This window comes from Strix uralensis, chromosome 3 (genome assembly GCF_047716275.1).
Source record: "Strix uralensis isolate ZFMK-TIS-50842 chromosome 3, bStrUra1, whole genome shotgun sequence".
NCBI classification, from domain to species: Eukaryota; Metazoa; Chordata; class Aves; order Strigiformes; family Strigidae; genus Strix; species Strix uralensis.
The window spans coordinates 37,561,546-37,576,133 of NC_133974.1; the positions used below are offsets into that span (position 1 = coordinate 37,561,546).

General features: G+C 41.0%; 1 protein-coding gene across 5 annotated transcripts in view; it reads left to right on the top strand.

Moving 5' to 3' along the window:
• Positions 1-14,588, top strand: part of SH3BGRL2 (SH3 domain binding glutamate rich protein like 2) — a 48,844-nt gene that overhangs the window by 17,201 nt on the left and 17,055 nt on the right. For 3 of the 5 annotated variants that reach the window (XM_074861921.1, XM_074861922.1, XM_074861923.1), the window contains 2 exons: positions 1,501-1,709; positions 7,537-7,722. In XM_074861921.1, the coding sequence (XP_074718022.1) occupies positions 1,707-1,709; positions 7,537-7,722 (189 nt within the window). In that variant the 5' untranslated portion in view covers positions 1,501-1,706. The remainder of the gene's footprint in view (positions 1-1,500; positions 1,710-7,536; positions 7,723-14,588) is intronic. The other 2 variants (XR_012628054.1, XM_074861920.1) reach the window with 1 other exon arrangement.

Here is a 14,588-nt window from a genome sequence, read left to right on the forward strand (position 1 = left end):
AAATTTCTTTATTAACCTCCTTCACCTCGCCATAGCTTCTCATCTCCTTTCTCCGTATGTACATAGCTGAGTTGTATTTTCCTGTGCCAAGAACAATGAATTAATCATACGAACTTTTGTAAAGGTCTGTCACAGCACTGCCATCTCTCTGCCATAAAAATTGCCAGGGGTCAGTTGCGCTCTCCTTTCCTAAGCCAGGCAAAGGAGAAATTCGGCAGAAAGTCTCTCTTACTACAGGTTGCAAATCCAACAGGACCATGAGGATTTGCATGTCAGCCTTGTGCGTGTGTGAGATTTTCATTGGGTCTATATGAAAGCAGAAACAGAGCGGAAACAGAATAAAAGAATGCAGATGTTGTTGAGTGTGTCTGTAGGAGGCATTGCCTCCTCCTTGCTTTTCTGAGGAAAGTACGTGTAGGTTTGCAGTTAACACTGTTTGGAGTTCTGTTCACTTGATGGGGTTAGGGCTTGCATCTCTGTTAGAGCGCAGTGTCTCATTATCTGGGAGTATGTGTTAAGCCTTATCTGTATGAGAAGTGAAGATTAGTAATACTCTGCAGTAACTATATTACATCTGTGTTTTACACTGCAACAGTCCCTTTGGTTATGTTTGCATGAGTTGTAAAGGCAGAGGCTCCTGTTGGGTATTTTCAGCTGTGGGAATGAGCTGGAGTTTGTGTTTATGTAACACAAATGCTGTTTATGCAGTTCATATTTCAGATACCTGTAGCTGGTCATGCTTCAGCTTCTGCTGAGCCATTTTCTTAGGGTGCGGTTTTGCTACTGATATAAACCGATGAGATTGTGGTGCTGACATTATTGATGCTCCTTCCCTTGTTCCCCTGGTTCCTGCATTATGCTTGTGCAAGGAAAGCTGCAGAAGCTGCTTGGCAGGAGGGAGGAACATTGTGTTGTCTCAGTGACAGCCAGCGGTGAGATCTGCTTAGCTGTATCATCAAACTGCACCCTAAAGGTGCCTCTGCCAAATACAATACATTCAGTTTTCAGCTGAGTCAGTGAGTGGATAACGTGGCTGCTGCAGTTCTGGAGTAAGGTCAGGCATCAGGGAAGAATAACCAGTTTGAAAGAGAAGGAAGGGACCCAGCAGGACCATCTCCATCTTTAGAGGCACAGATCTAGATAGACATATGCCAGTCTGTGAAACAAGTCTTTGAGGTGGACTGAGACATGCACTCTGTTTTGTTTTTTTAAATGTCAGACTTCTAAAATGCGTTTGTGATCTGTCAAGCCAGCTTCTAGAAGATACTAGTCATAAGGCCTTGTTCTCAGCACATGTGGTCTGAATATTTTTTGGGGTGAGATTTTGTGTTAGAAAGCGGGCTATTTGTTCCTGGGATCTGTCTGGAATGAGTGGACAGTTCAGGTTAGGCATTTGGTCCCTTCAGTTCCAGGTAGAAAAGGCCATAGGACAGTCAGTGCTACACATCTCATTCACCAGCCAATGCACTGAATGGTACCTGCCATTCCCTCCACTTGCAGGCAGGAAGACTGAAGCCCAATGAATGCCTTATCTCCAGAAGGTGGGGGGTACAGTCCAGAGCAGAAGACCAACCTCCTGCATCCACTTTGTGGGTACCAGATACTCAGCAACATGCCTGCTAACACCATGGAGATCTGAAACTGAGAATGTGTCTGCTTTGTCCCAGTTATATTAACTGGGCTAATGAAAGAAGTTATCTTTAATCATGGTTATTTTACAGTTCCTATTAATACAGCTACTTGAGTCATCTTGCCTATAGTGTAGTAGAACTAATGTTCATTTATCCTATCTGGGTTAGATAAATCCTGGACTAGTGAGATTTTTGCAGTGTATTGAATATCTTGGTTAAAATAGTATAGAATAATGAGATGCTGCTGCTGTTTAGTAGTGGAGAGACCACATGTTATGCTCCTCTGGTTCAGCAGCTGTCTGTAGGCAAGCCTTTTTAGTACAGAAGATCTTCTGAAAAGGTTCAGGAAGCACAGAGAAGGAAAAAAGAAGGAAATTGTGACCTGTTGGAAGTGATGAGAAGCTTCCAGGGAATTTTGGATAGAGGATGTGATCTGATTTTGCTAAACTGCTCCAGTCTGGAGATGATTTATGATGGTAACATCCTCATTTTGTCATTCTGCTGTTAAACAAGCAATAGGATTTCTCTTATTACCAGAGATCACTATTCAGGTTTGCTGAGAGATCTGTTTCTCCTCCATATTACTTGTGTGGGAAACAGAAATCTTATAACAGAAGAGTTTTCAGTCTAGCCAAAGATATAAAAAGAAAGCTGGAAGTGAGGTGAATTCTGAACAGAAGCAAGGAAATATTTTAAGTGAAGGCAGTTATCTAACTATGGGAACAATTTGCAAAGACTAGCAGATTCTCTGTTATTATCAGTTCAAGAATGGAGCTTAGGGGGAAAAAAAATCCAGAGAAACTCTTTACTCCCACAAGGAATTAATTCAGGGATGCTGAAGGTCAGAACAGATAATCCCAGTGGTCCCACCTGGCCAGGCCTGAGTATGTCTTTGAAGTATTTCTCCAAAGCAGTCTGAAAGCGTAGCCTCCTGTTACCTGTTGCAAATCAGTACAAAGAAATGAAAACTAGGGCAGAAAGACTGGATACTTTAGCTACGATAGACTTTCTTTATAAATCAGGCTACTGAATAAGTGATTAGCTCTTTTTAACAGTTTTGTATATCAAAATGGACATCCTATTTTTGCTGCTTTTTAATCCTAATAAGAAGACCAGATATAAATACTGGGATAGAATTGAGATGTCCCTGGGGATTTTCTGTCTTACTTTTGTGACTAGAAATATAGATTAACAGTAAAAAAAAACCCCAGAGAGATGATGTTCAGGAAACAATCACCCTGCTAAACATATGGGAGACAAACATCAAATTATAATAGTAGACTATTAGCTCTATCAGAGTTTTCTTCACTGCGTTAAAGATAGATTAGGGTCATATCATATAAAGATTTTCCTGCGAAACTTCACAATGGATATATATTTTGATGGTGTATCTTGCAGTGTATCGTGGTGTGCTGAAAACATTAAAACCAAAATATTTTCATACCGTAACAGTCTATCCTGTAAGAATACAGGTGCTTTCTCGAAGTGGTGTATGAATAGCCACGAACCGAGTTTTTTGGAACATGGTACCTCTGATTATTTGAATACTCGTTTCAGGTTCCTTTTAGTTGTAACACACTCTGGAAACCTTGGAAGCAGTAAGGTACAAGGCTAACTTTCACAAAGAGGACTAAAGTATCCGCCTCCATATCTTGTCAAATGAGGATGTATTTTTCTCCACTGGGCTATGTTTTGCTGATTAAGGATACCAATTAAACTCGGACACCAGAATGAAAAGAGTAGGCGTATTTTACTGGGGATATCTAAATAATGTAACAGAGTAATACAGAAAACATGCAGTAAGAAAAGGCAGAATAATGCACTTAAAGCAAACAAATAGGAAAATACAGGCTAATGCATCAAATCATTACTACCTGAGAGAGAGAATAGTGATTAAGAAAGATACCTCACCACTTGCATACGTTAACATCACCCAGATCCGTAGTCTCTGGGGAGCCCCGGTTACAGCGAGGATTTGGAGAGCCTTTCCCGGCAAGTGGGAAGTCCTACACGGTGTTTCCACCCGTAGGTGAGGCATCCAAAGTTGCTGCAAGCAGGTCCAGCCTTATATACTCGAGATCAGCAAGCCAGAATAACTGGCACCTTTGTTTTGAGTGGAAACATCTGGTTTCACTCTCCAATTAGATTCCCCCAGAACCTGGTCAGGGCTCAAGGAGGATGCTAAGGGAGTTTCACTGCTTATGTAATTTATTTATGAGCAAGGATACACATCTGGTCACAAGGCTGGACAGCTGCCTCCATGGCCTTGTTAACTTGCCCCTACACAAAGAAGGATAAAAAATACATTTAAGAGAGACATGTTTTCGTTACATTCATCATCAGTAATGAGTATATGATAGCTAAGCTACATCTTTCATTAATAAGCATACATATTTCGCTAATGACTACATACTAAGTTAGCAGCTTCAGCTCAGGGCCTGTTGTTCAGGCCTCAGTACTTCAACACTTTAGCACTTTTAACGTCAGCATAGGTGGGTTGTTGTAACCTAGTACAATACCTACTAGCACAATGGTTATCAGTTATAAAATATACAGGATTCATCTATAGGTCAACTCTGGCTTGGGCCTGTTGTCCAAGCCTTAGTGTAGCTTCAGGCTCTTGACAGGAGCTCAGATCCTCTGCATGGGCTAGTGAGAAAGGGAGAAGCGACACTCCTTTTTGTGCTGTGTTGTCTTTGCTCAGTATTTCATGTGGTCAAATGCTGGGAGTTTTTAGGGCTTAGAGTAACCACAGATGAGAGCTGCAGGCAGGATTGTGAGGCTGACGCACTCCTGCGGCACAGATCCAGTTGTAGAGGAAGACAAAGGTCCTGTGGTTTTCTTGGGGAATAATCAGCTGGCTTCTGTTGTGGCAGATGCTCTGAGCATGCATCTTAAACAACAAAGCATAATTTAATAGGATTTTAAATGTAACTAAAGCTCTTGTTTCAGTTTACAGGCTTGAATCAAATCACTTGGGGGAGGAGAAGATGCTACTTTTTTCGTTAAAAGTTTTCAAGGCATTTTGTTTAAATTTATGCAGCTGGCACATCCACAGCTGATAACTCATGCAGATGTCATGTGGAGAATTGCAAGGCTTCTGGCTAAAAAAAACCCACCCAAAATTTATTTCACTTCAACATCTTAATTAGTTTTATAAAAATAAAAAGGAGAGATTAGGAAATGGGGGTTTGTGGGAGAAGTCTTATGGTGTGAACAATAAAGTATTAGGGATCTGATTAAATCTAAGTTGCAGTTAAACTTGTGCCCAGTGTACAGACTACTGGAAGACAACAGATGAAAATGGGTACATGTAGATACGTGCGTACTGGTATGTGGCCTGGGCCTGAGCAGTGGAGAGCTCTGGTACTGTGAAACTGTTAGAAAAATGGTCGCAGGCAAAGAGAGCTTTGGCCAAGGCTAACTTACAGTCTCATAAACAGTTCATGGCTATGATTTAGATGTTACAGTGTGCCAAGGATCATTCCTAATATACAGTTTGCATGCAGCCACTCTGAGAGGGTGCAGGTTTAATAGACTTGGCCAGATGATGCCATTTGGCCTCAGGGCCAGAGGGCTGGCCCAGGCACTATGTAGTTTGCTAGTTGCTCTGACCAATGTAGGGGGGAGTTCATGTGATTTTAACAGTACTCCACTATAAGGAAATGACCTCTCCCACACATCATTTTAGGCATCTCATTTCTGTTTGAACAAAAGGACATGGACCTGTTGGAGCAAGTCCAGAGGAGGCCACGAAGATGACCAGGGGGCTGGAGCACCTCTCCTATGAGGACAGGCTGAGAGAGTTGGGGTTGTTCAGCCTGGAGAAGAGAGGCTCCAGGAAGACCTTATAGTGGCCTTCCAGTACCCACAAGAAAGCTGGAGAGGGACTTTTTACAAGGGCATGTAGTGATAGGATAAGGGGTAATGGCTTTAAACTGAAAGAGGGGAGATTTAGATTAGATGTAAGGGAGAAGTTATTTACTGTGGGAGTGGTGAGACACTTGAACAGGTTGCCCAGAAAAGTTATAGACGCCCACTCCCTGGAAGAGTTGAAGGCCAGGTTGGATGAGGCTTTGAGCAACCTGATCTAGAGGAAGGTGTTCCTGCCCATGGCAGGGGGGTTGGAACTAGATGATCTTTAAGGTCCTTTCCAACCCAAACCATTCTAGAATTCTATGAAATGCTTAATATTCTTGTTAAGAAAATCTCAGTGTCTGTCTCTTTTGGGCCTCTCTTGCAACAGAGGAAATTATTTTTGTCTTTCACTTCTACATTGGCAACAGAATTTGTCTTTGCAATTTTTAGGGAGATAGTAAAAGGCATGTTATTATTGGTACCAGCAGTGATGATGATGTGGTAATTTTGCTGTTGTTGATAATGCATTATTTGCACACAATTTTAGGAGGTGCCTTCTATATGAAAAAGTGATCCTTTCACATATGCCTAAAAAACCCTAGCAGTATATGTAAGAAAAGGAAAGAGATTAAGACACTGATGTACAAATGTACTATGCAGCTCACTTCTTATGAAAGACAGTAATCATTTAAGAGCTTTGTCTTTGCAGTTTCTTGGGATGGGTACCCTCTTATTTCAATGAAACAAAGATTCCATCAGCATTACCTCCAAATGTCATGTATTTTTGTGGTGCATTTAGATAGGCAGACTGGGTTGTGTGACAAGAACAACTAGCACATACACTTTAAAAATCCTCTGATTTCCAAATAGTATCTAGGTCATACGATACCCACAGGCATGATTCATCCACCTGGGCTTTATGCCAGTCAGCAACTGCGTGGATCTGACACTCCAGGAGTACTGTAGAATTATTAAAGCTGTATTTTCTTTCTTCAGATAATGCTGTTGATGATAGCTGTAAAAAATACAGCATATAATTTATAGTTCCTTCTGAAGGAATTAATTTCGTAAGTAGATGCAAAAAGTACAGTATGGACTGAAGAGAATGCAGAGCAGACCTAGCTGCATGAGCTCAGGTACCTTTCCTCAGCCCTACAGACTTTTATTTCAAAGGTTGCTATTTTGATATCAAGTCCTATTTGAGACAGAGTAGTCTTCACCTGAGTGTATCTGCTTGAAGCCCAGCTAGCTGTTAAGGGTTGATGATAGCTGCAATGAGCTAAAAACTGCCGGTGTTCTACCTCTGTTAGGCTTCTGTATAAAGATGATAATCTCTTTGAGGGGCAGAATCCCCATACATTTTATTCAAACCTCATGCATTTTTTTTGCAGTGAAGTTAATTTTCAAGAGATAAGATCATGTTTATTTTTAGGCATGTGTGTTATGCAGACAGACACTCTTAATTAAAGATTCAACAGGCCTTGCTCAGGGAACTGTTAAGCTGCATTTTAAAAGATGTGTAGGTGTCTAGGAAAACAAAAATATGTGTAGCTGGCATGTTTTTTTTTCAGATGTACTGACATGTTTATCTCAATGAACACATACAGGAGTAGATTCTTCTGGGACTTGCCGGGTTGCTTACCTTGCATTTCTAGGTGCCTGTATACTTAAAAAATGTAGCCCCTAATGACTTTGAAAACGAGCTGCCTCATTTAAGTCCTACTTCTGAAGAGTCCCATACAGATTATTTTTCTTTAAAGCATCTTTAGAGGGTAAAGACTGAAGTTCCCACAGTTGAACTAAAGAGAGCCTTCTATAAATGAGGTGAAGAAGTATAACCTTTGCCAACTTGTAAAGAAACAGCAGTGTTTAACTTTTTAAGAACTTAAAACTGAAAAATATTTTCTCCTTTGTCTTCCTGAGTTTGTGACTTCCCATCCCATGAAAGTGGGGTAAGAGAGGAGGAAATTTCTCAGGTTTGTAAGCATGTCTGGGTTATGGTGGACTTGCTCTGAGTGTTGGATTTTGTTTTCTTTCTTTCATCTAGATAAAGAAGAGGCAGCAAGATGTGGTGAGGTTTCTGGAAGCCAATCGCATAGAGTTTGAAGAAGTGGATATCACAATGTCAGAGGAGAAAAGACAATGGATGTATAAAAATATTCCTGAGGATAGGCAGCCTGCACAAGGCAATCCACTGCCACCACAGATATTCAGTGATGATCGGTACTGTGGAGTAAGTAGTTGTTATGGTTGTCAATGGATGATATATCAGTATACCCTGTTGGCCATTTAAAAAGCTGGGACTTGCTGTTGAGCTTTCTCTAGCAGTATCTGAATTAATGGTGATAGTTTGGGGCAACAGGATCAGGTAATGATCATAAAGTGAAAATTCAGATCGTTCATCTGTAAATCCTAATGTTGTCTTCAGCTAGTGGATTCCCTCCATGAATGTAAGAATTTGTAATGTCACATGCTTCGTGTACAACCTGTTGATGGTAAAGAGACCAGTATAAGCTGGGGATTTATGGTTTTGTTGCTATTTCCGTCTAGTCCGAGCATAAAAACTCAGAAGGATATCTTTGGCACAGTAAATGAGAACATTGGCTAGATTGAGTTATATTGTCATTGTAATTAAGCTCCTTCTCTGCTGCTGTCATAGCATAAATTTCATTTATGCTCAGAGAGCCTTTATGCAGTCAGAGTCTCTAGGTTAAATGAAAACTATTTGTTGTTTGAATTGTAGAATAGTTTTATTTTTCCCTAAAGCAAAGCAGCTTGAGGCTTGTCTTCCTCTGCTGAAAGTCTGCTAAGCATGAGAGCCTGTGAATCTGACAACAGATTGAGATGATTTCTCTGATGGTATAAACCGCAATAATTTCTCCGTCCACTAGTGCAAGCTGAAGTGGTAGCCTTTGATATGTTAAGAATGGCACCATATGAATGTTTTACTCTCCTGCTTAGCCAGCATGGTACACTGCAGCTCTGAGTCTTGGGCAGTGTTGTATTCTGGGGGAATCTTCCCAGAACTTTTACTCACCTTTGAACAAAATGTTGTAAAGACTAGAGCTTGGCTCTCTTTGCCTTGCTGCATCTTTTCATACTTCAACCGCGTGACTTGTACATCCTTTAGAATGCACGTTTGAGGTACCTGTTAGAATAGCTGGTGGGAGAAAGGGAGGTTTGATGTGCCACCCTGGCTGCATCAGGAGGTGATTGGGTAAGGTTTGTCTGTGAATTCAGCAGAAGAATGAAATGGGGAAGATGGTCTCTGTGGTTATAATAGCTGGACCAGAGTAAATGTGGGTATTGTGTGGGTTTCTGACTACAGTGTGGCAAAGATACATCCAAGCTGGTTCTAACTTAGTCCCTACCAGACTCAACAGTGCTGTAACAAAGCTGCTTCAGGCTGACGGATCATTCAGGTCTCCTGATAACCTGTCAACTGCAGTGCAATTGTTACTTTAATGTAGGAAGCACAGAAGAAGTGATTTAGGATCCTCTGCAACAAATAGATTGGGTATGACGCAGCAGCTAACTAGCTTCTTGAAGCAAGGTATTTAATATCCATCCTTCACATATGCTTTGTATTGGCCTTACTTGTTTGTCTCAGCAGTATAACTCATATCTTCCTACTTCCAGGTAAGAAATGTCAGTTAAAGAAATGTATCTGGGACATGGAAAGGATTTTGACCCTCACTTATGGAGCAGCCCCTCACTTACAAATAACATTTACATTGTTCTGTGTGATTTTAGTTTGCCTGGGAAATACAATGTTTTAAGCTGTTGTTTCTACCCTTTCAGCTTGTCTTTATATCATGTTTTAACTTAGTCTTAGAAATTGTTGTTTGGGATTAGCAAGGAAGAAGATGTTGTGCAACATGTGAGATGATCTTGTTAATCCGTCTGCTCAGCTGATAGCCTGCCTGATTTTGGTCGAGCAGAGTTAATCCCATTACTAGACCTTACTGTCTGCATGAACATCTTTAAAGAGCAAACATACTTAGAAAGAAACTGTATTTTCTAGGAAGACGGAAGAAGTATGTGCAGGATCTCTAACATTCATCAGTTAGCCTGCTGAATTAGTCAATGAAGTTCTTAGGTAATAGAGTGGAGGCAAAACATCAGGCAGGAGGCAAAGGAGGTCAGTACTGGAAAGGGGTTTAAAACATCACAATTAGATGAAGTCAGCAGACATTGCACATCTTGTCTCTCTTTGTCATTTCCACAGTGAATGTTTTCATATCTTTATCTTGACATAAATAACTCAAAAAATCACTATTAAATAACTTAAACTGAAAAAATACCCACTGAGTTTTCTGTTAGTTGAGTTGCTGAAAATTGTAGTTTATCATTCCTGGTTTGTGTCCAGGCAGTTTCTAATCCAATTTGCTCTATTAACAAACACTGTCAGTTTTTCTGCCTGACAGTTGTACAGTCTCACCAGGAAAGTGTTTATGTACTTATTCTGGCTTATACATTGTTCTTGACAATACAGACTTACTTACAATAAAAACTGGTCAGTCCCGTTGCTGTTCTAAATGTACACAAGGCAAAGCAAAATAGCTACAGTTTTTATTTTGTTCATGTTATTTCATAGAGGTTCACAAGCATATGGTGTACGAGCCATGACTCAATGTCATGTTCATAGCCATACTGTTTTTTCTATGTTAGTAAAAACACTAATAGTTTGGGGTTTTTTTCTCCCCATTTTTTCTTTAGTAGAATGCACTCAAGGGTATTATCTCAGAATAGATTTTTCTGGCTAGGACATTACCATTTGAAATAATCACTTTTCAGAATGTAACTGCAATGTAGAGGAAGCTTTTCTTCACTGTTTTCAGTATGTATCCAAAATGGATTAGTGTCAGCCTTTTGAACGTGTGATAGCTGGTGTAAGAGGGGAGAAAGGTATAAAAAGATGACCAATGCTTACTGAGTCACAAAATGTCTTGTATCACAGCAGGAGGGATCATTCTGGTACCAACAGACAAACACCATGTTTTGAAGTGTGAGTGAGACCTTGAAATTTTTCTGAGTCAATGTAATCACAAATATGATCATTAATTTATCTTCTCCTTTTCTCAGTCTCCTGAGATACGCTCCCCAATTTTTCAGTAACAAGTTCTGCTAATGGATTTTGAAATAAAGTGCTCTGCAAGAACCATTTTTATTTCCTGAGAACAAGATAAGAGCTGTGAGCACACAAGAACAGAAATAATTTTACTGATAATCCAGTGCTGTGTCATAGCACTGACACTATGATAATTTACATATTTTTATGACTTTACAGTCTGTTGTTTCATCTTAGTGACATTGCCATAACATTGTAAGTGTGTGAGAAGAGAGTCTACATTTCAGACAAAACATGAACCTGCTCTTCTAATTTACAGTAGTATAAATCTGAAAATGCTACAGTTATCTTGCTCTAGTTAGTGCTATGTAAGAGTAAGGAAATGCTAGTGCCTAGTGTATCTTCCAAGAAGGAACTAATGCGCTTTGCATAAAGAAAAGTAAAGTCGACAAAATTTGGAAAAGATCAAAAAAAAAGGACAAGTAGAGCCTTAGTAGGAGCTGGTGTGTTGGACTGGGTTGCTGGGCATTGAAACTGGTTGTGTCTTGCCTGGTTCCTTACAAGGCTCATCCTCAGTTAGTTTTAGTGACTCCTGCTGTAGTACTTTGGCATACAGCTATGGCATACAACTCAAATCATGGATTGTTTTCCCCCAAGATTTAATCTCCTTTAGGTGCACATGGGGTTTCCCCATCCTCCTGCGTTACCCACCAAATGCACCCTGGCCCTTGAGCAAAAAGAACCCCACAAATGATTTTGCCTTTTCCTGAGGGAGGAGCAACCCACACTGTCTTTCCCAGCCACTGTTCTCCACAGCAGAGAGACTTTACCCACTTGACTTGTTTGATCATGACATTCATGCATTCATGGATAACCTGTTCAATGGCTTGAATGGTCAGGTCCACCCCTGTATCATGAGCCCATCTATACATTGCATCTCTTCCTAGGTGTCCTGATGTGTCATGCTAAGCTATGAATAGCTCGCCCTTAGGTTCCCAGTCCAGGTCCACCTTAGCCATTTCAGTTTTGGCAGCCTGGTCTGCCTGCTTCTTGTTTCCATGTTCTTTGGTGGCATGGCTTTTGGGCATGTATGTACGTAATGTACTTTTACAGCATTGCTGCTTTACCCAGGCAGCAATGTCTTGCCACAATGCAGCAGCCCAGATGGGCTTACCTCTGTGTTGCCAGTTAGTAAGCCTCTGTTGCTGTAGCCACCCCCACAGGGCATTTGCCATCATCCATGAGTCCAGTGTAGAGATAGAGTACTGGCCACTTTTCTCTTGATTTGCCTTTGCCTGTGGCAGTTTCTGTGACTTCTCCCAGACACCTTTGCCACCCAGGAATTGGTTGCCTCAGGGCGCATTCCTGTGTGTCATTCCCTACTCGTTGGTTAACCTTACAAAAAGCCAGTCAGTGTCACTGCACACACGGATACAATCTTCTGGTTACATTGGGATGTTCAATAAACTGCAGGGCCATTGCAACAAGGGTGGAAACCTCTGTCCTGGAGAAGAGCAAGATGCCATTCTTCATTTCCTCCACAAAGTGGCTCCTGCAGGAGAAAAGTGTAATTGCTAATTGTCTCCACGAGATGGTTCCCAGAGTACTGGGATGGCAGCACACATAGGGGCCAAATACCAGATTAGGCTCAAGGCCAATGCTTTTATCATGGCTCTCCCAGGCAAAGCAGAAGAAAGTGATAAACAACATGGCAAAGAGCAAAAGCTGAAAACAGCTATTAACAAGCTCTTGAGTTTGATGTACAGGAAGAATGGGAGCAAGCGACAGAGCAACCGAGGGGAAAAACAAATCAGCATCAAGAAAAAACAAGTTGACATTGTGACCAGCAATGTGAAGTAACAGCTAAACAGGTATAACAGCTGTAAATTCAGTCTAGCACACTCTGATGAAATCTGTCATTATCTTGAACCTTTTTGAGTCCCTGTTCAGGAGCCAAAAAGGAGTGTTGTGGGTTGACCCCAGCCAGCACCACACAGCTGCTTGCTCCCCCTCTACTCCCCTAGCAGGATGGTGAAGAAAATAGGAAGAGCAAAAGCAAGAGAACTCATGAGTTGAGATAAAAACAGTTTAATAAGTGAAGGGAAAAAACCTGTGATGCAAATGTAATCACTCACCATCTTCCAAGAGCAGACTGATACCCAGCCAGTCTCTGCCCAATGGCTATCTTGGAAGACAAACACTCCCCAGTTTTTTATGAGCATGATGTTACATAGTATGGAACATCCCTTTGGCCAACTGGGGTCAGCTGTCCCAACTGTGTCTTCTCCCAACCTCTTGCCCACTCCCAGCCTTCTCTCGGGGTGGCAGGGGGGAGCAGAGTGAGAAACGGAGAAGGCCTTGATGCTGTGTAAGCACTGCTTGGCAATAGCTGAAACATTGGTGTGCTATCAAGGCCGTTTTAGTCACATATCCAAAACATAGCACCATAGGAGTTGCTGTGAAAAAAGTTAACTCCATCCCAGCTGGACCAGTAAAAACATGAAGAGGAGTTCATTTTCTAAGTTTTCACTAACTAAATCCTTTACTTTCGAGGTAGCAGAAAAAATTCTAAATGCTCTACCTACCACTGTGAATTTATTTTATGCAGACAGATCCGTGATTTTGTATGTGAATTATTCAGATTTTTCTAAAGCACTGCTGGTAGGATCCAACATTGTACTAACTATTGAGTATCCTGCAGGTTAAAAACACTGTTTAAAAGAATGAACAAATAATTACTTATCCTTACTTACTTATTACTTACTGTTACATTTTTTACACAGATCATGGAAAGTCCAGACAGAAGGAGAGGTCACTGCAGATTGGTGCATTAGGGCCAGATTCACAGAGGGGCTATAGCATGATGCCAAGCACTGAAATGCCTGAATTTTGGGCATGTGGCTTCTGAAGTGGAATTAGCAGCCCCCAGCTAGAGCTCTAGCTTCTTCACGTGGCAGGTGAGGAGCCACAGGTACATGTATCCAAACAGGATCTGCAGTATCCAGAACACTGGACATGAAGAGCTCTTAAAGCAGAGAGCAAGAAATTCTGGAAATGTGATGTCTGAAATTAGGCCTGTGCCTCACACCTCCCTCTTCTGCTTTCTCTGAAATCTCCACAATTGAATACACAACCCTTCTTAGACTAGAAGTGACTCCCAAATCTTTCAGAAGAGTGGAAATCTCCACTTCCCAGTGAAGCTGCATTCTAATTTTAACCTTACAAAGCTGCAAGTTAGCACTTTGAAACAGTGACAGTTTTATATGCAGAAATCTGCCACCAATGTGAGATCGCCTGAAATTTAGGCCAACGAAAATTAAAAGGAAATCTGTTTCCAGGTGGGAGTTTGAGCTGAAGGGAAAATATTTACATAGCAGGCTGACTCTTTTTTATTCTTTTTTTTTTTTTTTTTCTTGGAAGCTGTTCATATGGTTTAGAGTGTTAGGGTAAGTCCTGTTAGAGTGCCTAGTGGGCAGCAATAGAGACAGAGATATGTGATATTTATTGTCCTTCCCTGAAATGTAATATATGGGTATCAACTCCATCAAAACAGTGAAAGCCTATAGACAAGAAAGAAATAAAATAGGCTGGTGACAGAGGTGCAGTGTTCTCGAGAAACTATTCAGTGCACCGGCAATTACTGTGTCACTGATTTCTTTGGACTGTTAAGTATCAGTCTCTTTTGTTTTTTTTAAAGATCCTGGAAAGATTCATACACATTTTTTTTCTTCCTTTTTTATATGTGTCAAATGACAAATCAGTAACTACTCACTGATAAGAGAAAGAAGAGGAAAGAGAGGATTTAAGAAAACTGGCTAGAGGCCACCTCAGAGTTTCTGTCCTGGCCTGTCATTGGGGAGTTTGTCATTATTCTTGTGCCTACAGAGACAGAGAACATGAACTCTGTCTCTCTAGATCCTCAAGCAACATGGCAGAATTCATCTTAGCATGTCTGCTGTAGTGTGTTTACTTTGGGAGCTAGGACAGTTGTGAGGCTAATTTGGTATTCAACAAGTCTATGTTCAGTT